This window comes from Equus asinus, chromosome 15 (genome assembly GCF_041296235.1).
Source record: "Equus asinus isolate D_3611 breed Donkey chromosome 15, EquAss-T2T_v2, whole genome shotgun sequence".
Classification (NCBI taxonomy): domain Eukaryota; kingdom Metazoa; phylum Chordata; class Mammalia; order Perissodactyla; family Equidae; genus Equus; species Equus asinus.
The window spans coordinates 27,354,729-27,378,989 of record NC_091804.1 but is presented as its reverse complement, the minus strand read 5'-3'; the positions used below and the strand labels follow the sequence as shown (position 1 = coordinate 27,378,989).

The following is a 24,261-nucleotide window of genomic DNA, read 5'->3' as shown; positions in this document are numbered from 1 at the left end:
CTGCGAGGCAGGCATGATTTGCCCTATTTTACTAGTGAAAAGGTCCAGGAAACCAAATGCTTTATTTGTGGTTTCCAGAGAGTAAATGATAGAGGTGGAACTTATCCCAACTTGATCTCAGGAATAAAACAGGTCAAACTGCTCCATGAGTCTTTTTCAGGGGAGATGAAGAGTTCAAGGAAGAAGAGCTGAGAAACATACCCGGGCCTGTTGAGTCTTCCACAGGTCCTGGTGAAGCTTGTGAAGGGCAGACGCCACCGCCTCAGCTGAGAGAGCCGTCAGGAGGGGTCCTCTCTTAAAGAGGATCCTAGCTTCATTCTGGTCTGAAAAAGTGAGGAAACACTTCCTGACCTGGCTGCACTATGAAAAGAAATAGCCATACCTCCCCAGACATGGCCTTGGCCTTCCCACTGATCCCTCCTCTCCTCAAAGAACCTCTTCTTAGCAGTTCATTCATCACGTACTTTCTGCACACCTATGTGCCAGGCACTATGATGGGTACTAGGCAATGCCAGCTCTCATTTCTTAGACATTTAATAAGTGGCTGGAACTGTGTGAACTATTTTACTTCTGTAATCTCATTAACTCCTTAGGAAAATCCTGAGAGGTCAGTACTTTTAACATTCTCACTTTATAGTTGAGAAATCAAGCTCAGAGAGGATAGGTGACTTGCCCAAGGACACACATCTAGCAAATGTCAGAGCTGGGGTTCAAACTCTGATGGAATTAATTCCAGAGTCTGGCCTTAGCCTTGATGCAACATTGCCTAAGGAACTGCATTCCCCTTCCTTCTCCCCTGGGAGCTAGGCCTGGCTTTGGCCCAAAGGATTCAGTTCTTGGGTGGCTGCCTTACCTGGCTCAGCACCCAAGAGGGAGGGAGCAGAGTCTCCCCCACCGCTCAGCTCAGGCCTGCTCTCACAAACAGACCCCAGGGCCTGCTGAAGGACAGAATAGAGGCTGGCCAGCTGGGCCTGGGCATGGTGTCCAGGCTGCTGCTCTGCAGCCAGTGCCTCCAGCTGGTTCTCCGTGCTGCGCAGTCGCAGCTGTAGTTGGGCTGCCTTGGCTTCCTGGGCCCACAAGGAAGCTCGCAACTGCTGCTCTGTTACTTGAGATGCCTCTAGCTCCTCCAGCAGATGTGCTTCCTGGGCTAGAAAGTCAGCCTCCTTTTCCCTCACCTCCTGCTTCAGTAATTCTACCTGCCAGGGAGGAAGTGTAGTCACTTTGAGCAGGGAGTGGCTATCCCTCCTCAGATGTTCCCAGGCCTGACCCGACTCAATCCCTGTGCAAACCTTCATCAGGGCTGGGAGGGTTTCAGGGAGGATTCAGCCCTCCAGCGGTTAGGGAGGATTCTGGAAGGAGCATTACCCTAGATGACTCCTGACACATGGGCCTAGACTATGCAAATAGGCTTTGGCCCTGTTCTCCCTGGCAACTATGCTAGCTCCCTGCAATGATTAGAACTCTGCCTGAAATCCTGACACTGAGCCTAATGACTAGTCACAATAATAATGGCTACCATTTATTGAATGCTCACTGTGTTCCTGACACTTTATATAATCCTATAATGGTTAAGAATTATCATCCTTGTTTTATGGATGAAGAAACAGATGCTCACACAGCCAGGAAGCAGTAGAGCTGGGAGTCAAACCCAGAACTGTCTACCAAGCAGACCTGGGTCCTTATCTGCTGCAGTCTACTGTCTAGCTCTTACTCCCTCACCCTTCCCCTCCCAGTTCCATCTTTCCTCTGTACCCAAGGTCTGGGGTTCTGCTGTGAGCAGACTGAGTTCCTGGAAGCCCTCTAGCTGCTGCCTACCTGATCTGTTCCCCCTGCTGTGTCTTGTCAAGCAGACCAAGCACACTTGAACCAGGCTTGCATGAGCTCTGCCCCTATGGGCACTACGTTCTGGACTGTCAATTTCCCCAGAAGGGCCGTTTTCAACTCTGAGTCAGGTTCCCAAGCCCCCAGCCTGCCCAGTCTTGGCTTTTCCCTCTTGCCAGGGCTGCTGAAGTCCCAGCATGACTCCAAGCAGTCAGCCCCCCACTCCAAGAGCAGGCTTCTACCAAGGAACTGGGCTCATAGTCAGGGTGGGAAGTACCTGGGCGCTGAGCTCTTTCTGCCTTCCCTGGGCCTCCTGCACGTCCTGGCGCAGGGAGCTCAGCTCTTGTTGTCGAGCAGAGTCAGCCTCTTGTAAAACAAGGAGTCTCTGTTCTTTTTCCACCAGTGACAGAGTCAGGCTAAAGTGAGAGTGGTCAGAAGATTAGGCCATTCTCTCAGGAAATGAAGAACTACCTTCTCATCTGACTGTTATAAACATAGCATTAATAATTAAATAGAAATAGTAATGATAATGATTCTAGTGCAGCAATAAAAGCTACCATTCCTTGAGCACCTACTGAGTGCTCCTACGTATTTCATGCATATGATACCTCATTTCAACTTCACAGTTTATTCTTCTCTGGCAAATTCAAGAAATAGCTATACAATATCTCAAATTCAGCATGCCAAATTCTTCTCATCTCCTCTGCACTTCTCCTCCTCCATCACCCCTACTATGTTCCCTAGCTCAGTGAAGGCACCTCTGTCCACCCAGTGCCCCAACTCAGAAGCCTTTGCCATATCACCCTTTACCCCACCTATATCCAATTGATCACTACATACAATTGACTCCAACTCCCTTAATGTCCCTTAAACTCCTTCCTTATTCTCCTTCCCCACTGCCCTACCTTGGTTCAGCTTTAGAATCTCCCATTTGGATGATTGTATCAGCCTCCTAACTTGTCTTCCTGCCTCTAGTTTCATCAACAAAAGGATCTCTCCCTCCTCAAGCTCCTACAGGCACTGAGAATACATGCTGCTCTTCATTCTGAGTGGTCTTGTCTCACTCCTGATGTTTCATGTCATCACTATCCCTTCGAATACATCGTAAGTTGGATTGCGTCGATTTCCCTACCTGAAATCCACAACGGTTTCCTACTAAACCTAAAACAAACTACAAATTCCCGGCTGTGGCCTAAACATCCTGAATAATATGGATTTGTCTAGCTCATGTCACTGTCTCTTCATTCACGGCGCTTTCAGTTTCACCAAACATCCCAAGCTTTGCTTTGCCTCAGGTCCTTTGCATGTGATTTCTATTCCTATTCTAGGGAAGTCTCCTTCACCCCTTTGCACACGTGGCTCCACTTCATCCTTCAGTGATCAGTTTAAATGCAATCTCCTGAGAAAGGCCTTCCCTAACATCTTATCTAAAGTAGATTTCCCCTCTCTCCCTCATTTCTATTTCAGCATCCTGTTTCTTTCCTCCACACCATGTAACATAATTTGCAATAACTTATTTTGGGGATTATTTGATTAATGTCTTCCCCACAAACCAATAACTTCTATTGAGGCAGGGACCATACTGTCTTGTTTATCACTGCATCCCCAGCCCCTGGCATAGTGCTTAGTGCATAATGCATATTCTCTAAATGTTTACTAAATGAATGAAGTGTACGCTTTGAAGACAGGGACCATGTCCTCTCCACACAGCTACCTGAACAGCTGAGAGCTGGAGACATGGGAGGCTAGGTGACCTGAGCAAAGAACTGTCAACCTCACAATGACCACTATAGCCAGAAGGGCAAAAACCAACCCCATGGCCTGTCTAGCCTACCTGGCTTTCTCTCTCTCCAGCTCCTTCTGAATTTGGCTACACTCCTGGGCCTCTCTCAGCTTCTCCTGAACCTCCTGCTCCACCAGCCTTTGGGAGTCATCCTTGGAAACAAGCTGAGTCTTCAAGTCCTCCACCTGGAAGGTTAAGGGCATGAGGACCAAGGGCAGGGGGCCAGTGGTTGGATACTTCTCACCTATGACTTTAGTGTCCTTTAAGTTTACCACAGTCACTGGCGGCCCATTTCCAATGCTCTGGTGTTCCACCAATCCTTCCATGCTGTTCTTCACCACCCCCCACCCTTAATACCATTCAGCCTAGGCATCTGTCTCCCCAGCCTCACTTATGCTATATAGAGGTGGGCACAAATAAAAATCTTGGCTGAATATAACTACACCCAAAGGCAAAGTGATGGGCAGGTGTATAGTGAGTCTATTTTTTTAAAAAAGCTGAACACATCTGATATAGGATTCTGAGAAGGAAAAGCAATCTGATATATAAAATACTGGTTCTATGGGGAGGATGGAAGAACAGCTGACACTGGGGCTGCCCAAGAAAATCTAAGTTCCATGGTCACCACAGAAAGAGATTATTATCTCAGGGCTCTGAGAGGCATGTGCTCAGCTCTGAGCACCCTTCAACTTTCCACTCAGTACTGGGGCCTACCTTTCCCCTCCCAAGCTCAAGCAGCAGGGCTAAGGTTCCCACTGTCCTGCGGGAGGGAGTGGGAGAGCTGGCTATGCTGGCGAAGGGCTGTGGGGCTGGGAGAGAGGAGCAAGGACCTGCTTCTGCAGCTCTATCTTCTCCTGCAGCAGGCTGCTCCCCTCTTCTTGGAGGGCAGCAAGGTCATCTCTGTGCTGCTGGGCTGCCTGCTCCAGCTCCCGCTGAGCCTCCCGGAGCTGGGTCTGCAGGATCCCAGTGGTCTCCTGAGAAGGGAGAAGACAGCAGTGAATAGAGGAAAGCTTCCGCTGGGGCCTTGGTCTTGAAATCCACGTCATATCAATACCAGTTTTTAAGTTGGGTTGGCAAAAGCTGAGGCAGGACTCAACAATCCACGGTGTTTCCATGATGCTCTGCTGCCTCAACTCTTTGCCTCCTATTCCCATTCCTCCCTCACAAAGTGTGCTGGCTCACCTGGGATTTCTCAGTCAGAGTCTCTGAGCTGGTAGCAGTCCCTCACTAAGGCCAGTGCAACAGCCTCCTGTTGCATATCCTTACATCTACTTCATGCTACCGCCCCCTAAACACACACACACACACACAAACACACACACACACGCTCTGTTCTCCACTCAGCAGCTAAAGTATTTTGTTTTAAAGAGAATAGGATTTTTTAAATGATTTTTAAAAAATGAATGTGTGCTGCTCCAGTGATTTTTTGTGTGTGAGGAAGATTGGCCCTGAGTTAACATCTGTTGCCAATTTGCCTCTTGTCTTTTATCCCCTCCCTCCCCAAAGCCCCAGCACGTAGCTGTACATCCTAGTTGCAAGTCCTTCTAGTTCTTCTATGTGGGGCACTGGCACAGCACGGCCTGATGAGCAGGGCCAGGTCTGCGTCCAGAATCCAAAGTGGTGAACCCTGGGCTGGTGAAGCGAGGTGCGTGAACTTAACCACTCGGCCATGGGACCAGCCCCTTAAAGTATTTTTAAATACATATATAGATAGATAGACAGATGTCCCACTCTGCTTTTTAAACACCATCCAACAGTTTCCCACTGCCCTTAGAACAAAATACAAGCTCCTACCGTGGCTGGCAAAGGACTCCTGCCCACCTTTCCACTTGCCCCTGAGCTTATCACGCTGGAGCCCTGCTGGTCCTTCTGTCCTTGAACTGTCCAAGCCCTATTCTGTCCCAGGGCCCTTATGATGGCTATTTCCTCTGCCTAAAGTGTTCTTCAAATAGCTGGCTTCTTTTCTTTTTTTTAATAGCTTTATTGAGATATAGTTCACATACCATACAATTCACCCATTTTAAAGTATACAATTCAATGGTTTTTAGTATATGCACAGAGTTGTGCAACCATCACCATGATCAATTTTAGAACATTTTCATTATTGCAGAAAGAAACCCTGTACCCTCCCCACTACCCACCCCTCTCCCAACCACTCATCTACTTTCTGTTTCTATAGATTTACCTATTCTGGACATTTCCTGTAAATGGAATTATACACTACATGGCCTCTTGTGACTAGCTTCTTTCACTTAGCATAATGCTTTCAAGGTTCATCCCTTTTGTCCCAACCTTCATATCTCAGCTCAAATGTCATTTTCTCAGTGAGACCCTCTTTTACCACCTTGTCTAAAGTGGTCTCCTTTGAATCATTCTCAGCTGTATCTCCCTATTCCTTTCCTTTACAGCACTTATTACAACTTGTAATCATCTCATTTATTTGTGTCTGCTCTGCCACTAGAACGTAAGCTCTTTGAGGGCAGGGAACATGTCTGCCATGTTTACTGTCCTGCCACTCTTTTATGTTGTCATGTGGCAGCACTTAGCACAACGCCTGGTGCAAGGAATACCAAAGAACTGGTCAATGTTGAAGAGTGACTCAATGCCCCCTTTTCTTCCCTGCCCAGGACTACCATCCATACCTGCTCCTTTAACTTCTGAACCTTCATGTCCTGCCTCAGCCGTTCCAGTTGTTGGCTGGCATCTGTCAGTTCCTTCTGAGTCTGCAGCAGTGTCTCCAGGAGGGACATTCTCTCTTTCTCTGTTTCGAGCTGCATCTGTGGAGGGGCAGGAGGACAAGGGCTTGTTGGATCGGGGTTACCATGCTCACCCACTAGGCCACAAGCACATTCCAGCTGCTCTAGGGCTCTTCCGGTGAATGGGGTTGGGGCTGAGGGCAATGCGAAGCCTGGACCCACTGATTGAGAACCAGGAAGTACAAAGATTGCTGCTGGTTTGCATGCTGACAGGATGTGGTAAACGGCAGCCCTCCCTCAGGAAGTTTGACATACTGCTGGCCCTGCAGCTAATGGTGCTGATCACCCTGCTCACTGGTAGCAAAGCAGGCAGCTAGATTCTGTTCTGGAAGCCCCCCGCTGTACCACTCTTGGGAGTAGAAAAGGAAGTGGTCAAAGGTAGCGGGATCACAGGTTGGATGTGCAGCTCCAGTCCTCCCAGCCTCCCACCTGGCACAGGGCGCTCTCGGCCTCAGCCCGTTCTTCTTCCCTCTGCGTCCGGATGGCCTCGGTTTCTGCCTGCTGCTCCCTCAGCCTCATTTCCAGCTCCATTTTCTCCCTTTCTAGGCTCTCCAGAGCCTTATCTAGCTCCTGCTGGTGCCAAGAGCGCTCTTTCTCCTGGTCATATGAAGGAAACACAGTTAGAACCGAATGGGTGAGTAGAAGAGGCAGGAGGAGAGCTGGGTTAGAATAAGAAGTCTACTGTTCACCAGCTGTGTGATCTTGGACGTCTCTAAGCCTGTTTCCTCATCTGTAAAGGAGGGCTAATAATCCTTGCCTTACCAATCTCGCCAAATTTTATGAGAATCAAATGAGATTTATTAAAAAAAACTCAAATGAAATAATACATGTAAAAGTTCTTTCTCAAGTGCAATTTTCTCTAATATAAGCTATGAATATCTGGTATTTTAAAGCAACCACATCATGGCTGATGGCTGTAATAACGAACGGAGGCAGCAGACTGACTCTCTGCTGCCCACTCTTCTCTGCTGAGGGTGGTGGAGTTAGTCTTCTGAAAAGTCAGGCCAAGCCTAGCTATACTACACAGGCAAGTCTCCTGCATTATACAAGAGCATTAGGATGGGGCATCCTGGTCCTCCCAATGGTGGACCAAAGCCTTCCCTGATCTCCCAGACTAATGCAGCCCTCTACTAGGTTCTCAGGATAGCGGTGAAGGGCTTTGGAGCCAGGGCGCCTGGGTTACAGTCTTTAATCCAACACTACTGGTGTGACCTCAGTCAATTTCTAAACATCTTGGAGGTACTTGCTATACCTAATAACCTTGAAATTCATCTTATGGCTATGTGGGAAAAAGAACACAGAAGACAAAGGGTGGGGAGTCTGATAAGACATTCTCAACTTAAGCTGGACTTCCAAAGGGCTATACCAGGGTCAAGAAACTATGGCACATGGGCCAAATCTGGGCCCACCTCCTGTTGCTGTATGGCCTGTGAGCTACGAATGGTTTTTACATTTTTAATACTTGAAAAGAAGTCAAAAGAATAGTAAGATTTTGTGATATGTGAAAATTATACAAAATTCAAATTTCAGTGTCCACATACAATGTTGTATTGGAACAAGCCATGCTCATTTGTTGACTTTTGCACTACAGCAGCAATCTCTGTGGGACAGAGACTGTAGGGTCCACAAAGCACAGTATGTGACGCTTTACAAAAGAACTTGCTTATCCCTGGGCTAGAGTGCCCTCAGTTTAAGGGCAAACTTGAGAGAAAGAGGGAGAAGGAAAGGGCAAGAAAAAGGGAGAGAGAGAAAACAAAACAAAAAGCTCTACAGGAGGGAACAGCAAGGAAATTGGTCTCAGCCTTCACACCGGGCAAAAAAAAAATCTCCCTTGAGAATTCATAACCATAAGCTGGTCTTCATGTGAGTTCAGGGCCTGAATGCGGCCCAAAAAAACTTTACAAATTTTATTTTAAAGTCGTCCTCGGGGCCAGCCCTGTGGCCAAGTGGTTGAGTTCGCGCATTCCGCTTTGGTGGCCCAGGGTTTCGCCGGTTCGGATCCTGGGCACGTACGTGGCACCGCTCATCAAGCCATGCTGAGGTGGTGTCCCACAGGCCACAACTAGGACCCACAACTAATAGTATACAACTGTGTACTGGGGGGCTTTTGGGAGAAGAAGGAAAAATAAAATCTTTAAAAAATAAAAACAAACAAATAAAGTGGTCCTGGGATGCTGGTCTTTCAGCTTTCTGACAGAAGCAAAAGCAAATTCTCTGAAGAAAAACTCCTTCGTCTCAGACCTAAAAGGATTCCCACAGAAAAGTTTCCAAAGAACATGAGCTCATAGTCAAGTATCAAAAAACACACAGGGATCAAGGCCATGAGTAAGAGCCAATGGAAACAACATATAATGAAGTCGGGCCAAAAAAGATTTTAGTTATTGGAAATTATTAGACAGCATAAAAGCATGTTTTGTATGTTTAAAGAATAAAAGAGGGGAATGAAAATATAAATTAGGGAAAAGAGATTAAAAACCAACCAAGAAGATTTGAAAAAATAACTGACTGGAAGGCCTAGAAATAAAAAGTTAATAAATGAAATTTAAAACTTGGTGAATAGACTATATAACAGATTAAACACAGCCAAAAAGGGAAATTCGTGAATAGAAGAGAGATCTGAAAAAAATCATCCAGAACACAGTATAGAAAGAGAAAAGTCAACATGGAAAATATAAGAGTTAAGATACATGGAGCATAGAGTAAGAAGGTCTGACATATACTTATTCAGAGTCTTCTCAATACCAACCACAGAATAATCAATTTGCTGAGAGAAAATACCTGTCACCCTAGAAATTTATACCTTAATTTTATGTCCAGTCAAACTATCTTTCAAGAATAAAAGTAAAATAGAAATATTTTCAGACAACTACCAACAGACCCTCAAAGGAAGGAAAATAAATCCAAACAGAAAGTCTGATATGCGAGATGGAACAGTGAGCAAAACAATTTGTAAATTTGTCAGTGTATCTAAACAAATATTGACTGCATAAAACAATAATCAAAATTCATAATTTATGCTGCTAAGAAACTAGTTATAACTAAACACATTGAATAAAATAGTATATAAGTCAGGAGGAATGAATGCAGGTAAATGTTCTGAGGTTCTTGCATCATTCAAGAAAAGGGTAAATATACTCATAAACTTGAGATTTTATTAAGTATGTACTTCAAAATGTTAAAGGAAATAATTGAAAATAAAAAAACAGAGTACATATCATCCAAAGTGATAGAAAAAAAGAGGTGAGAAAAGAATACAACTTAGGGGCTGGCCCCGTGGCCGAGTGGTTAAGTTTGCGCACTCCGCTGCAGGCGGCCCAGTGTTTCGTTGGTTCGAATCCTGGGTGCGGACATGGCACTGCTCATCTAAACCACGCTGAGGCAGCGTCCCACATGCCACAACTAGAGGGACCCACAATGAAGAATATACAACTGTGTACTGGGGGGCTTTGGGGAGAAAAAGGAAAAAATAAAATCTTTAAAAAAAAAAAAGAATACAACTTAATCATCTAATTAACTCTCTAAAAGAAGTTAAGAAAGGTGATCTTCCCTCCCCAAAAGACATAGAAAGGGACAAATAGCATAAGATGGTGGAAATAAATCCAAATACACCTATAATCACAATAAAAGCAAATGGACTAAGTTATTTAAGTAAAAGACAAAAGAAACAATTCTGAATTGGGCAAGAATGGGTCCAAGGCATTCCTCTGCTCCCTTGACATCCTGGGGCCAGTTTTAACAATCCTAAATCTCAGGATCCACTCTTAATTCTCTGTACATACTGAAACAACAACAATAATAAGAGCTAACACAAATATAGAGCTTACTATACACCAGGAACTGTTCTTAGTGTTTTTCATATATTAATTCACTTACTAGATAGAAGCTGGATTTTGCACCTTGTGACCAGGCTAGTCCTGTTCAGATTTCACTCTTTCTTATAAGCAGCAATACCTGGACCAGGAGTCAGCAGGGGGACCATTCACTGAAGGGAGGCCATGTCTGTCTCTCCCATCCCCAGCCACATCCATCACTACATACCCATTTCTCCTGGAGTTGGTTCACTTCCTCTTCATGGGCTGACTTCTGTCGCTGCAGGGCAGTCTGTCCCTCTTGCTCAGCTTGGGCCAGCTGTCTGGCTGCTGTATCCCGCTCCTGCTCTGCCTGGCTCCGTTCAGTGTCCAGTTCCAACTTTAGGCACCTCACTTCCCCTAAGATGCCAGGGACAGGATCTGGTCTCTGAGCCTCTGCCCTCCTCCTTTCACCCCTCTCCCTGGACTTCATGAGCAACGCCCATGTCAGAGGCCCTGGCTGCAGAAGGACCTCTAACAGCTTCCCACTGCCTTCCTAGCTTTCAACATCCCCATGGAATGAGTGTGCCCCATCCCAGTTGGGTTCTCACCTTGGATTACTTCCTTGGCTTGAGTGACAGTTTGAAGCTGAACCTCCAGCTGCCCCTTGGTGACCTCTATCAGAGAATTTTGTTGTTGGGCTTCAAACAGACTGTTCTCCAGTAGCTCCTTGGCTGAGCTGTCAGGTTCAGGAATCAGGAAGAGTTCTTACCCATCAAGCCCCTTGCCCTTCATTAAGAGGAGGTGGGTTCTAAGTACTGGCTACCTGGAGAAGTTAGGCGGGCAATTACAAATTCATAACTCATTTAGAACCCATATACTTAGGGCAGGGAACTTAGCTTGGCTGTCCCTTGCCTTGAAAAGCTCTCTCTGCCCTTGGCTGAACTGGGTTTGGGCCCTACCTGAGCCCCAGCAGTTGTTCAGAGAGGTCCTGCCGGTCCCGCTCCACAGCCTGCAGCCGCACCTCTAGAGCCGCCCTCTCCCGGACTAGGGCCTCCTTCTCCTGGACTGCCCGGGCAAGCACTTCTTCCTGTCGCTTTGCCTCCTGATGCAGCTGCTCCAGCTGAGCTGAGGCTGCCTCCTGCTGGTGACGTGCCTGAGGGAAGGAAATTAGTGAGACAGAGCAGAGGCAGGGGCCCCCCAGGGCTGCTATCCCAGGTTAGGGCCACTGGCTCACATCTAATTCAAACTAGGGGGTGTGAAGCAGTGGGGAATCAGTAAAGGATTCTTATAGGAAGTCTTTTAAAAAATTGGGAGATAGGGGCCGGCCCAGTGGCGCAGTGAAGTTCGCACATTCCGCTTCTCAGCGGCCCAGGGTTCGCTGGTTCAGATCCCGGGTGCGGACATGGCGCTGCTTGGCACTCCATGCTGTGGTAGGTGTCCCACATATAAAGTAAGGAAGATGGGCACGGATGTTAGCTCAGGGCCAGTCTTCCTCAGCAAAAAGCGGAAGATTGGCAGCAGATGTTAGCTCAAGGCTAATCTTCCTCAAAAAAAAAAAAAAAATTGGGAGATATACCCCAAATTAGTAACACAGGTCATTCCTAGGAAGTAATACTTTTTCACTTTCTGAAACATTTCTATAGTGTTTTAATTTTTTACAATGAGCATATATTATACCTTAATGTGATGGTATCAGTTTTGTCTTCTCACCTCACTAAGTTTCTCTTGAATTTCTTCCTTCTCTTCTTGGATGCTCCTGAGATCTGCCCGCAGCTCAGCCTTGGTCTCCTCTGCTTTCTGCAGCTGAGCCTCCAGGTGAGTGCTCTTGTCCCAAAGGGCTTCCCTGCTCCTCTCCGCCTCTGCCAGGCCCACCTGCAAAGCACTTCTTGCCTGCTCTGCTGCTTCCATTCTGCTGCACACAGACTGGTTCTCTTGTTCTAACTACTGGCCAAAAAGAGAAGGGCATCAAAGATAAATGTTACAGTTTAGAGATGAAATGCTGAGACAGAAATCCAAGTGAGATATGAACTGACTCTCCAAAGATGAACACAAGAGTGCCTATAAGAGAGGGGACTATGCATTCATTTGGTTTAGTGGCTATATTCCAGGTACTAGATGGGTTGATGCTGGGGATAAAGATAAAAAGGCAAAATCCTACTCTCAAAGAATTCAAAATAAGGGAACACAGAACATGTCTGGGGCTCAGGAGAACAGGGTAGTGAAGAAGCTTGTTAAATTTGCAAACTATAGAGGAGATTCTTTGACACCTAGGCTCTTCAGAGATCTTTTTCTGGTGACTGCTGTTATCTCATGCAACAGGACTGGAAACTGAATCTTCCTTCCAGAGGACACAGGCGTCCTTCTTTGCCCTGGTGATTTTACCCTAAAGCCCAAAGGTGGTTCTGCTGTGGGTATCAGAGCAGACTATTTTTAATGGCTATGCCCAGTTCTCATAGTCTTTGCTCTCCTCTGCACTATAAATGTTCCTTTTGCTCATTTCAGGACTACATTTGAGAGTTTATCTGTCTTGGGCATTTAAGGACTCTTCTCTGTCATGGGTGTCAGCTTTGTCTGTCACTGGCTTGCCCTTGGTCAGAGCCCAGCCCTACCCTGTGGATCAGAGCAATCTTTGCTCACCTGGAGAAGCTGCTGGCTCAGCCCAACTTTGTCTAAGGCCAAAGCCTCATTTAAGGCACTGAGCTTGACAGTTGCAGCCCGAAGATCAGCTACCTCAGCCTTCAGGCTGTTCTCAGAACTCGACAGATCTGCAATGGACTGTTCTGCCTAAAAACAAAGAGGGTTAAAGGGTTTCCTATTTCCAGTTTTCCTGCAACATGAACAGCTCACATCCCCAAAACCTGCTGCTTTCTTTGTAAAGAGATCAGTTAACACTCCATTCTCTCCCTTGCATTCTAAACAAGTTTTCCCTTCATTCATTCATTCATTCATTCATTGAGAAGTAAGAGAGGAGCTCACAGAGAGTGTAAACAATACAACTGTAATGATACCATAGACAATGTAAGCACAAAGTGCTTTCTTTCTCTGAGAACTCAGAGAAAGCACTAATTCAGTTTGGGAGAATCAAAAATACCTGGTAGAAGAGTTGACAATTAAGTTGGGTATTGAGAGATAAGAAACAGTTTGCGGTTAAAGCAGGAGGAGAGAAGCAGTCCAGGCAAAGAGAAAAGTCCATGCAAAGAATTAGAGCCATGAAAGGACGTGGTAAAACTGAGGATGCAATTAGTGCTGGATGGCTGGAGTAAATGTACATGAGGACAGGGATTTGGAGTCAAGAGGAGGCTAGAAACAGTTTAGGGCAGATGGCAAAAGGCTTTGAATGCAGCACCAAGGAGCTGGGAAGCCACTGAATGGTTTTAAGAAAGAGACTGGCATAATCAGATTTATATTTTAGAAAACCATTCTAATTCCAATATAGAGGGCATGTTGGGAGGGAGAGAACCCAGAAGCAGAGACTAGTAATTGAGGCAACAAATATGAGGAGTTGGCTTGCAAGGTGAAGAATGAGGCAGGCTGCATGCCCTTTTCCAGAAACACAACTTCCTAAGCCACCCACCCCACCCAGCCAGTCGGGGGGCAGGCCTGCGCACCCTGGCCAGCGCTGTGGTCACTTCTGTTTGCTCTTGCCTCAGCAACTCCCCTTCCAGGCGACTGGACTCCAGGGCTTCCCGAAGAGTGATCAGCTCACTGAGTGATTCTGATTGTCTGGCTTCCAGGCCCGCCAGCGTCTCCTGACTAAGATGGGAAGGAAAAGGGGCTAGAGAAGTCTTAGGGAGTGGCCACACCCAAAAGGTAACAGGAATATAATTACCTTTGCTATGCAAAAGAACGAAGAAGGTCTCTAAAAACTCATCAGGAAAGATCTCCAAGACATAGTAAGTGAGAAAAGCAAGGTGTAGAACGGTATATGCCGTGTACGACCTTTTATGCAAGAAATTGGGGGGAATAAGAATATATGCATACATTTGCATAAAGCAGCACTGGAAAGATAAACGAGAAATTAATTTAAATGGTTATGTACAGAAGGAAGGGAAATGGGATGGATGAAGCAGAGGGGAGTAAGACTTTGTGTATATCTTTTTAAACAGTTTTGACTTTCAAATCATATAAATATTGGTAAATGTATTATCGATTCAAACAAATTAAATTTAAAAACATATAATTATCTTTGTGGATTGTCTGTTCTTCTCCTTGGTACAGGGGAGACTATTCCTTGCACAAGTCATGATCCTTACAGCAAGATTCCATTATCTGTGCCTAGTAGGTGCAAGGAGCCAGGGCACAGGAGAGGGGGATATGCCAAAGTTGAAGACACAGTCCCTGCTTCCAGTTACTGAAGACCTACCATATGCCAGGCTGTGTGCTGGCATTTTGTAAAACACTGCTCTGATCTTCCCAATCACCCTTCAAGGTAAATATTATGACCCCCATTTTACAAATAAAGTAATCTGTCCAAGTGGCAGAGCCATAATTTAAACCAAGGTTTTGCCCAGCTCTAAAGTCCTTGCTTTATCTGACATCATATAGGGGAATTAACAGATTAGCTGAGTCCTTTTACTCTGAAATTCTCTTTCTTGGCCAGCTCACTTCCCATTATTTCCCAGGGTAAGTCCTACCCTTTAGCCAGCCCAGACTACTCTGAACGTGCCATGAACTTCCCTGCCTCCTTTTCTTTGCTAATCTGTTCCTTTAGCCCTTCTCCCACTCTGTACCATCAAAACACGTCAAGGCCCAGCTCAAAGGCTACCCTCTCCTCCCTGAAGCTTTCAATATTAACTATAACTCCCACGCTCCTAAAGGACCTGGCTTGAAGCTCTATTTAGCTCATACTTCATCTGGCCTCACGCTACAGTTAGTTTACTTGTCTGTCTTTCCCATCAGTCTGCAAACTGCTTGAGATTAGGGCCTGTGTCTTATTTATTTCTGCATTCCCCACAGTGCCTCATCCCTCGTGAGTGCTCAGCAAAGCCTGGATGAACTTTCTGTCTTCATCCTTCTGCAGAGGAAAGAGCAGTAAGCTCATCTGAATACACTGCATGCCAGGCTTCAATTTACTCCACTTTCTAGGAGAGGGTAGTCAGGGAGGAGGGTGTGGAATTGAAGGGAAGATCAAGCCCCAGTGAGGAGGGGACTGGTCACACTTACAGGCGCTCCCTCTCACGGACAGCCAGGTGCAGCTCCTCCTGCTGCTCCTCCTTCTCACCCTGAGCAGAGTCCCCCTGCAGCTGCAGCTCCACGTTGGTCCTTCGCAATCGCCATGCCTCCTGTTCCAGAACCTCCAGCTGCTGCTGCAGCTCTTCCCTGGTCTTCTGCAGGAGCTCTCGCTCCCTGGAAGGAGGAGACCAGAGATGAGCAGAAACCTTTGAACCTAAAATCCTTCCTTGAAGCAGATATCACGGAGTCAAAGGAGAGAGGTGTCTGTTTCCTTTAACATCTCATCTTCGCTTTTGAGCAGGAAACTGTTTTTTATCATCACAAAGACCCAAAACGGAGTGAGCAGGAACAAGCAGAACACAAAACAAGGCAGCTCTAAGCAGCCCTGGGTCTCAAGGAGAGCAGGGTCAGCCAATGAGAAACGAGAAACGTGATGCGAGTGGGTAATGGGCAGATGAGGACTGAGCCCAGGGAGGAAGGCGGGCATGAACAGCCCCCTGCTCACTTGCTGAGAGAGTCCACCTCTCCCTGGAGGTCCACGGTCTGCCCTGCCAGAGTGTCCCGCTCTCCAGTGAGCTTCTGTAGCCGCTGTCTCAAGGCCTCACCCTCTTCCTCCCACTGATTGTGTTGCTGCTGTAAGAAGCTCACAGCTTCCTGACAGCCTGAAAGCTGCTGCCTTAGGTCCTGCGGAGGGAGGGTAAGAGAAGTGAGATGGTGAACAAGAGGGCAGGGCAAAGGAGGGACGTAAGAGCTTGAAAGTAGGGCTTGGCAAGGGGTAAGGGGTTGGTGCAAAAACAGTAAGCTAAGAATAGAGATGTAACCAGTCAAGAAGACAGAGGACCAGAGATTACTGGGCTTCTGTGGCTCCCAGAGTCTTAGAGCTCATCATCATCAAATGTACAGTGGTTGGGAGGGATGGTAAGTGTGGTTGGGACCCTGAGAACAGGGGAACACTTACCCATACTCCCCCAGGGCTCTGGTTGCCAGTCTTTGCGTGGTGATATGCAAAGACCGCGTGCAAAGGGAAGTGTGCCTCTGGCACAGGGAATGTGCCAGTTACCCACAAGTACAACTGGGCAGCACAGATTCTAATGGGCACTTTGGGGTGCTGATAAAACCCCTCATGACTAGTTCACCAAAGTGAAAGAGGCAGTCAAGGCTAGGAGGGTACCTGGGGCACAAATCAGTCTAGATACCCATCCTCGTGGCTGAGGAGAAATGCTGGGGTTCTCACCTGCACAGCCTGGCGTCTCCGAGTCAGCACTGAACGCACCAGAGTAAGAGCCTTGTCTGGGTCCCGGGAGTCAAACTGGGAGGAGAAGCCACTAGAGTCCAGCTCCAAGGAGTTCTCATGACCAGAGCCTTGGACCATATTGTCCCCTTCTTCCACCATGGCCTGAAACCCAACACAGCAGGGTCACCACCCTACTGACCAAGGCCTAGAGTCCATACAGAGGACTTACACTACAGCCTGGACAAACCTGATGTTTTCCTTCTCAGGCACTCTCCCTGGGGGTGGGAAGAGCACATCTAAGAGCAAAAAAGGTTAGTTCCTGCAAGTCTTCACCTTTGGCCACGCAAACTTAGAACCAGCAACAAGGCTAGAGCACCCCCTGAGGTAACAATAAATGAAGAAATGAAGGAAGAATAGGCTATTGAGGTAACAAACACCAGAATCCAGCCACAGGCCTGAGAATTGCAGCTGGCAATAAGAAAGAGGGCCTGTCCCAGCAGGCAGTGCTAGCACATGAATGGCTAGCTACTGCTTAGGGTTCCAGCCATGAAATACACTCAGAGAACTCATCCTCACCAGACCCTAAGCCAAAACACCTCAGACAGTGGAAATCTAGGCATGACTGAGGACACGGAGGCCTCAGGAGAGGAGTGAGGCATACCCTGGTTACCATGACCAGGAGGCTTACCAGTACCTGGGTTATATCCTTGATCACCTGCTGTAAAGACAGCTTCTCCTCTTGGGCATTCCTACTAAGAGATGCCTCATGTTCCATTAATTCTGCATGATTTGTCTCCTGAACAGGGAACAAAATAGAGTCTGTGAGCCAAACTCAGAAGAGAATTTATCACTCCAGCCCCCAAATCAACCAGAGTCTCATTCTGTCTATTCTGTCAACACCACTTTTTTTCCTGACCACATGTGTAGGCTAATATTGTTCTAGGACTCTGAAGACAAGGCGATAGGGTGATTAAGAGTTCTGATGAAAATGATTAAGAGCTCCAAATTAGACTGCCTAGATTGGAGTTCTTGCTCTATCACTTACTATCTTGGTAACCTTAGGCAAGTGCTTCTTTGAGCTTCTTTCTCTTTAAAATAGGAATTAACAGCAACTACTTCACAGGTTTGTTTTGAGGCCTAACTGAAAAAAATGCATGTAAATTACTCCACAATAGTGTCTGGCACAAAGTATATGCTCAATAAATGTGAGCTGTCATTGGATGGAGGATGGCTGCTGTCTTTGAAGAGCAAACTGATGCTTGAGACCTAAGGCTGAAGCAGGGAATCCTCTAGCCCCAAAGCTAGCAATAAACTCGAAGACTCAAGATTTCCCCTCTTCCTTCCTATCATGTTGTGTTAGTGAAGGCCTGAAGACACAGACCTGCTACTCTGCTTTATTTGGCCTATAAAAAATTTGAACCAACATTTATAAAGTGACATTTTCATGAAAACCTGAACTTCTGGCTTCTCTTAAAAAGTTAACAAATGGGCCATACCCAGCCTGCATTCAAATATGGTAACAATGCACTGAAGTTGAACAGTGGATGCCTCCTCTAGATGAGCCATGTATGCCTCAGGGTCCTGCAGTCCCTCATTAACACTGACATCGACTGTCCCCCGCAGCACTGACAGCACTAGAAAACCAGAATTCTTAGAACCGAACCACTTCACTCATTTACATTATCTGGGCCCTGCAGACATTTGAATTTGCAAATTCCTGACCAAAAGGAAACAAAAAGGCATAAACAAGTCTGGCTCCAAGCTATCCCAGCTTTGATGAGAAGACTAGGGGTATGTATGTGGATAGGGGTTCAGGATCCACCTAAAATCAGAGATCTGAACATTCTCAGAAATGAATCAAATGTGGAATCAAGTCAGACGCTTGAAAGTCCAAGCTTAGAGAGTCCCTGTGATAACAGCCCCAGCAAATGTTAAGCCAGTGACACCAACCTCACTCCTTCACAAGAAAGACTGTTCAACTACTGAACAGCTCTAGCTGCTAGCCAAACTCTACCACCCTGTGATGTCCAGTCATTGACATTGGTTTTGCTCATCTAGAAAACATTAAACAAGCCAACTCTTTCCCCCAACGTCACTCCTTCAGATCTGCTCTCCAGGCTAACCACTGCCATACTCCTCAATTGTTTCCCATATGACTATGTGTGGAATCTCTCTACACATCCCCTTCCTCATCTGCCAGTGTGCCTCTTAATGTGTGCCCCACTCTCTTTGGTAAGGACACACTGCATGTATATGCCATTGTAGTCTCCCCAGGAATATGGTAGGGAAAGTAGACCACTAATATTTATTGAATGAGTTAGTTAATTTTCAGATTCAGCCAAAATTTATTTTTCAGCTTTAGGGGATTTCACTGAGGAACATTTAACTTGTATCTTGTACTATCTGTCCATAAAGGACAAGGAACCTACAGGCCTATTCCCAACTCCTTTCCAGAACAAAGGATCATGTACCAGGATCTCCATTGTCTCTCTCAGAGCCTTTACCATCTTTTCATAATCTTCATTTTGCTTCTGAGACTGGATCAGCAGAGCAGAGAGCTCAGTCACCCTAAAGGGAAGAGCACAGCACTGTCACCTGGGCAGCACACTGATGTGGACATAGCTACTATGCAGCACACCCTAGCCCCAACACGGACACCCCCACTGCAGCCTCCCCAGAGTCCCTTGGGCACCCCCAGCCCCACTGCACTCCCTGAATACCACATGACGCTATAGCCTTGAACTGGGGGGAAGCCAAAGCCACTCAGACACATGCAGGGATTTACCACATCTCAAGGCTGGAACACGTGTTTGGGGGCCCGAGAGCTGAAGGAAAGCCCTGGCCCAGGCCCTTCCAGGCCCCGCTTGATCTTGAAGTCAAGCACCCTGAAGCCAATAAGAATATCAGAATTGCCACATGGGATAGTCCCAAGGTCCCTCCAGCCCATGGTTCTGACTCTGACAGGGAAAAAGGAGAGGCAGTTTGGAGGAGATTATGGCCAACCTCCCTGATATTAACCTCAAAGTTCAGGGAAATCACCATACATCTTCATCACTTAACACTATATTCTGGAGTTCAGTACTTGGTATTATATGAGGGGCTAAATAAATATTTCTTCATTCATTCAATTTCATTTCACAGTCTTAATAATTTTATTCTGTACCATCTCTAAGAGCCTTAACTCCCTGTATAGTCATTCATTTAATTATTGTATCGTTCAATAAACATTTATTGAGTGTCTACTAGATGACAGGTGAAGTGCAAAGCACTGAGACACAGAACTGATTAGACATGGTCTCTTCCTTGTGCTTCTCAGTGCCTCCACCACCCAAACCAAGACAGGCTGCAATTTACATACACTACCAACAGGTGGAGACACAACCCTAGCCATGGGGTATAAAGGGAACTTTACCCTGAGATTTAAATGGGGCTTTTTGCTAATGTCCCTACCTTTCTTATGATCATTTAAAAAAAAAAAAAAAAATCCATTTTATTATAATCCAAAAAACAAAGAGCCTAACCAAAAAAAAAGGAAACTAAATAATCAACAAGATACAATGAGATCAATGCTGTAACATAGCAGGTCAAAAAACCACACTGGGGCATAGTAATTTAACAGGCTAGTGAGGTGAGAGGCAGCTTCATCGAAGAGGTGACATTTGAACTATGGCTTAAAGGATAAGGCAGAGAGAGAAGGGAGGGAGGCATTCCAATCCAAGGTCAGCATGTACAAAGACAGAGCTTGACTGTTCTGGGAATGGCAAGTAGTTTGGTGTTGACAGAGGACAGAGTCATAGCCAGCTCTGTAAGTCAACAGGAGAGAAACACCTGCAAGACAGTCTGAGGGTAGAGGGCAATGACACTGCCCCAACTGTGTCATCGGGTTTCAAACTAGACTCCCTTTGGCACATCTCCTTCCCCTCTCACGCTTGGAGGAACGCTCTTCACATCTCCTCCACCGATCTCTAACTCCCTAAGGGAGGCAACTTGCCCTCAGTGAACCCTCCCTAGGACCCCAGCCCATCTCACCGATCCTGAAGCTCAGCCTTCTCCAGTTCCCCTTGACTCTTCAGCTGTATTAACTCCTGGCTCCTGTCATGGGCTTCCTTCTCCAGCTCCTGGGTCTTGGCTAGTAGCAGCAGCAGCTGGGCTGGCTCGCCCCCATCCAGTCTCCCAGATCCATCAGATTCCCGAGACTGTGCTCCCATGGTCAAGCGCAGACAACAGGTCAACAGGGACCCTGAAAGCCTCACATGCTCAGCCTTCAGCTCAGTCAGATCTCTGAATATAAGCAAGGAAAGAGCAGGCTCCAACAGGGACTAGGGAAGGGAGCATGGAGATGAGGCCCAGCGAAGCCTGAGGAGCTGGTCTGGGAAAAAATCTGAATCCAACAATACCATCCCTCTCCACCAACTCTTCCACACACACCCCCAACCTTCTCCCTGTACCTGATCCCCCTTCTACAGCAGCCCACTGTCACATGTCTAGAATCGGTTGGGGCAAACCTCCTCCCTACTTATCCCCACACTAACCTGTCAGTGGCTGACTTCATTTCCAGGAAGTGGCGTCGGAAGGTCACCACCTCCCGCCATAAACTGAGAAGGCGACCGTGCTCCCCTTTTAGGTAGCCCTTGAAGAACTGTGTGTTCAGAAACCCAGGTCACATCAAAGGGCAGAGGACTACCTTTTGTTAACACAGGAGTCTTGGGTTCCTCCTGACTACTGGGGGAAGGGAAGGAGAGTTTTACAGGAGCTAGCTTATGAACAGGTGTCGATATTCAGGTTATGCTGAAGAGTTTGATAAAGTTAGCAGTGGGATTTAAGAGGTCAAAGGGCCTGGGGTATTAATTACATGGCCTTCCTCTGAGCTAGATTGGAAAAGGATAAACAGTAGTTGCTCAACAAATGAGAGCTATTACCATTATTACCACAGACTTACAATGAGGATTAAACGACCTAGGATACGTAAATTACCTAGCATAGTACTTGGCACAGAGCAAAGGCTCAGGAAACATAGTTTCCTTTTAGCTGGGATCTGAAAACTCCCCAGGGTCCACATCTAGTCTTTCTTCCCCACTCAATTTCAATAGCTACCTCCTTAGCATCTAGACATGCAGACCTCCAGACAGGGGAGTCAGCAAGTGTTCAGATCCATCTAAAACCTAAGCTAGTCACTCATGTGGGAACAGAGTTACTTTGAGTGTCATGCCACCTGCCAGAAAACCTCAACTAGGCAGGTGAGGACAAAACTAAGCTGAAGGCTCGAGCAGGGCGAAGCCTCCAGCATGAGTGGAAAAGATGGTCAGAGACGCTAACAACAGCCCAGTTTCCATTCAAGTCCTGAAGTTAACCCCTTCCGGCATTGACCAGGCAGTGCCCAGAGTGCACAACCCTCTTCTCACAGTTCCAGCCCCCTGTTCCTCCTACCTCCTGCTCCATCTGCCACTGGCTCTCCTTCCTCATGAGCTCATCCCGGGCCCGGCTCCAGTCTACTGTCAATTTTTCCACATCTTCCCGAAGGGCTTTATTTACCACGTCAGCTTTTTCCATGTGCAGCCGAAGCTGGGTGTTCACCTCTGCTAGACTCTCACACCTGCACTAGGGAGGGGTAGGAGCGAGAGCAAAATAAAGGTCTGATCCAAGCCTTGGACTTCTTGGAGTAAGATGACAACCACTGGAATTTTCCATTGCCAGGAACTGGAGGGGCAGGGCTGTAGTGCATGGTTCTAACCCTGTTAGCCCTGAGGACACAGGTTTCCCATCAGCCTTCTCCACCCACTGGCCAATCACCCAGGCCAGAGAATGCGGGGTCCATCACCTCTGTTGCTCTTCCTCCAAGCGGATTAGCAGCTGTTCTAGGTTTGGCTCCTCCACATTTTCCCACCTCGGAGGGACCGGTCCCTTAGCAAAACAGAGACAAACCTTACTCATCTTCAGAGAGAACATCACTCAGGCCAATCTTCTGATGCCCCCTTCTACAGCAGACCACTTTCTTTTTATGCTTTCTCTCTTTTCTTAGCAATACGACTCTTTCCTCAATCACCGCAACCTGAAAGCAAATCCACTTCATCCCTCTTCAAAAGTGAATCAGTGACCTCTCTTGAAAGATGGCATTTGTAGTGAAAAGAGCTTTCAACCTAAGAAACATAAGATATAGCTTCACTATTGGCCTTAACTTTTACACTCATTTTTGGACCTTAGGAAGTTACTTAACTTCCCAGAGCCACAGCCTTCAGCTGCAAAATGAAGGTGATCTCATTCCCCTCAGAAAGTCGCTTTGCAGAATAAGTGACAATTATTTGACAATGTCTAATGGTTCCTGGTCGATATAGAATGGTACTCAATCAGTTTTGGTTCTTTCCTTCCTCTGAGAGAACTTTTCTGAGGGGCTGTGAGAAGGTGCTGAGAGGGAGCTGGAACAAAGGCAAATGGGTCTTTCAAAGCCAGTTCTATCCAGCCAAGAGCACAAAGTCCTCTGCATCGAACAGAGGAGCAGCGATGCCTTTTAGGCGGCAAAGGCACACATCTCTCTAAGACAGATAAACACTGACACCTTCTGGAGGAAAAATGGATTTCTTCCCTCTGATTCCACACTGCTTCCAATCTGATTAAGTCTCATGAAGCTGCGTTTTGCCCTTAGAGAGCCAAGAGTTGGTGTCTGACAGGCCAGGAATACCTAGGTCCAATGAAGGTATGTGTGATAAAGTTCTAAGGGGCTGAAGAAAGAGGCTTCTACCAAACACTGCCTCATCACCTCCCTCAGTGAGCAAATGAAACCTAACAAATATATTCACTGAGGCTCAGGGGGAGCACAGATCTCAGCCTCACTCACCCCAGTGGCTTCCAGCCGCTTCTCCAGCTCTTGGCACCAGGTCCGATACTGCAACACCTGAGGCAAACAAAGCAGGACATGGGCAATGGGCTGGTACAAACAGACCAAACCACAGGCCCCCAAGGATCTTGGGCAAACGCGCTGTGAACGGGGGACTGGGTGATTATAGTGAGGTAAGGCCACAGCATCTTATAGTTTCTATTTGGGTATTTAAACAATACTTTCTACATGCCTCGTGGATTGGAGAGGCAAGATCATGGGCTTTGGAACCAGAACTCCTAGGGTCAGGACCTAGCTCTACACTAGGGGGGCAAACTTAGACAATTAATTTAACCCTCGTCAAAGTACACATGGTATATATCTCATGGAGTAGTTGTGAGCATCAAAGGAGAGGCTGTCGGGACATTCCCACCACACGATTCTGCCTCCTGCGACCCTTATTCCACCTCAGCACCCAGCTCTAGGAGGTAGTCTTCTCTTTTCCCCTCCCTGAAGGGGCAGCTGCCTCACCTTGGCCTGCAGCTTCCTCACAAGGGTTGCTTGCCTCTGCTGGGCCTCCTGGGAGTTCTTTAGCTTCCGCCAGGAGGCTGCCTGGTTCTCTGCCATCTGCTGCTGTAGCGCCAGCACTTGCTCCTCCAGCACGAGCTGCAGTGGCTGGGGCTTCATACTGTTCAGCCCAGAGCCTCTTTTCTCCATGGGTGCACCAGACGGTAAGCCCACAGGCCTCTATGCAGCCAGAGGCTATTCACTCCCAGGAGAGTCTCTAATCATTGCTGTGCCCCTTGGACCTCCTCTTGAGCTGGGGACCAAAGCACACAGTGGAGTTGAAAGTGCTGTCTAGATGACTCAAATTTATTCAGCACTCATTAAGT

General features: G+C 47.0%; 1 protein-coding gene across 10 annotated transcripts in view; it reads right to left on the bottom strand.

The window, feature by feature from the left end:
- CEP250 (centrosomal protein 250) overlaps window positions 1–24,261 on the bottom strand; it is a 43,154-nt gene that overhangs the window by 11,484 nt on the left and 7,409 nt on the right. For 2 of the 10 annotated variants that reach the window (XM_014850756.3, XM_014850757.3), the window contains exons 2-25: window positions 23,900–24,188; window positions 23,390–23,446; window positions 22,376–22,458; window positions 21,985–22,150; window positions 21,090–21,196; window positions 20,587–20,838; window positions 19,029–19,125; window positions 17,246–17,353; window positions 16,558–16,719; window positions 15,829–16,007; window positions 15,315–15,497; window positions 13,760–13,904; window positions 12,789–12,935; window positions 11,862–12,092; window positions 11,111–11,304; window positions 10,760–10,887; window positions 10,399–10,568; window positions 6,790–6,957; window positions 6,247–6,381; window positions 4,435–4,578; window positions 3,656–3,789; window positions 2,099–2,237; window positions 854–1,196; window positions 202–323 (exon numbers count right to left, since the gene is read on the bottom strand). In XM_014850756.3, coding sequence (XP_014706242.2) covers window positions 202–323; window positions 854–1,196; window positions 2,099–2,237; window positions 3,656–3,789; window positions 4,435–4,578; window positions 6,247–6,381; window positions 6,790–6,957; window positions 10,399–10,568; window positions 10,760–10,887; window positions 11,111–11,304; window positions 11,862–12,092; window positions 12,789–12,935; window positions 13,760–13,904; window positions 15,315–15,497; window positions 15,829–16,007; window positions 16,558–16,719; window positions 17,246–17,353; window positions 19,029–19,125; window positions 20,587–20,838; window positions 21,090–21,196; window positions 21,985–22,150; window positions 22,376–22,458; window positions 23,390–23,446; window positions 23,900–24,085 — 3,780 coding nt within the window. In that variant the 5' untranslated portion in view covers window positions 24,086–24,188. Of the gene's footprint in view, window positions 1–201; window positions 324–853; window positions 1,197–2,098; window positions 2,238–3,655; window positions 3,790–4,434; window positions 4,579–6,246; window positions 6,382–6,789; window positions 6,958–10,398; window positions 10,569–10,759; window positions 10,888–11,110; window positions 11,305–11,861; window positions 12,096–12,788; window positions 12,936–13,759; window positions 13,905–15,314; window positions 15,498–15,828; window positions 16,008–16,557; window positions 16,720–17,245; window positions 17,354–19,028; window positions 19,126–19,342; window positions 19,443–20,586; window positions 20,877–21,089; window positions 21,197–21,984; window positions 22,156–22,375; window positions 22,695–23,389; window positions 23,447–23,899; window positions 24,189–24,261 lie in introns of those variants that run through there. The other 8 variants (XM_044748021.2, XM_014850758.3, XM_070485809.1 and 5 more) reach the window with 6 other exon arrangements.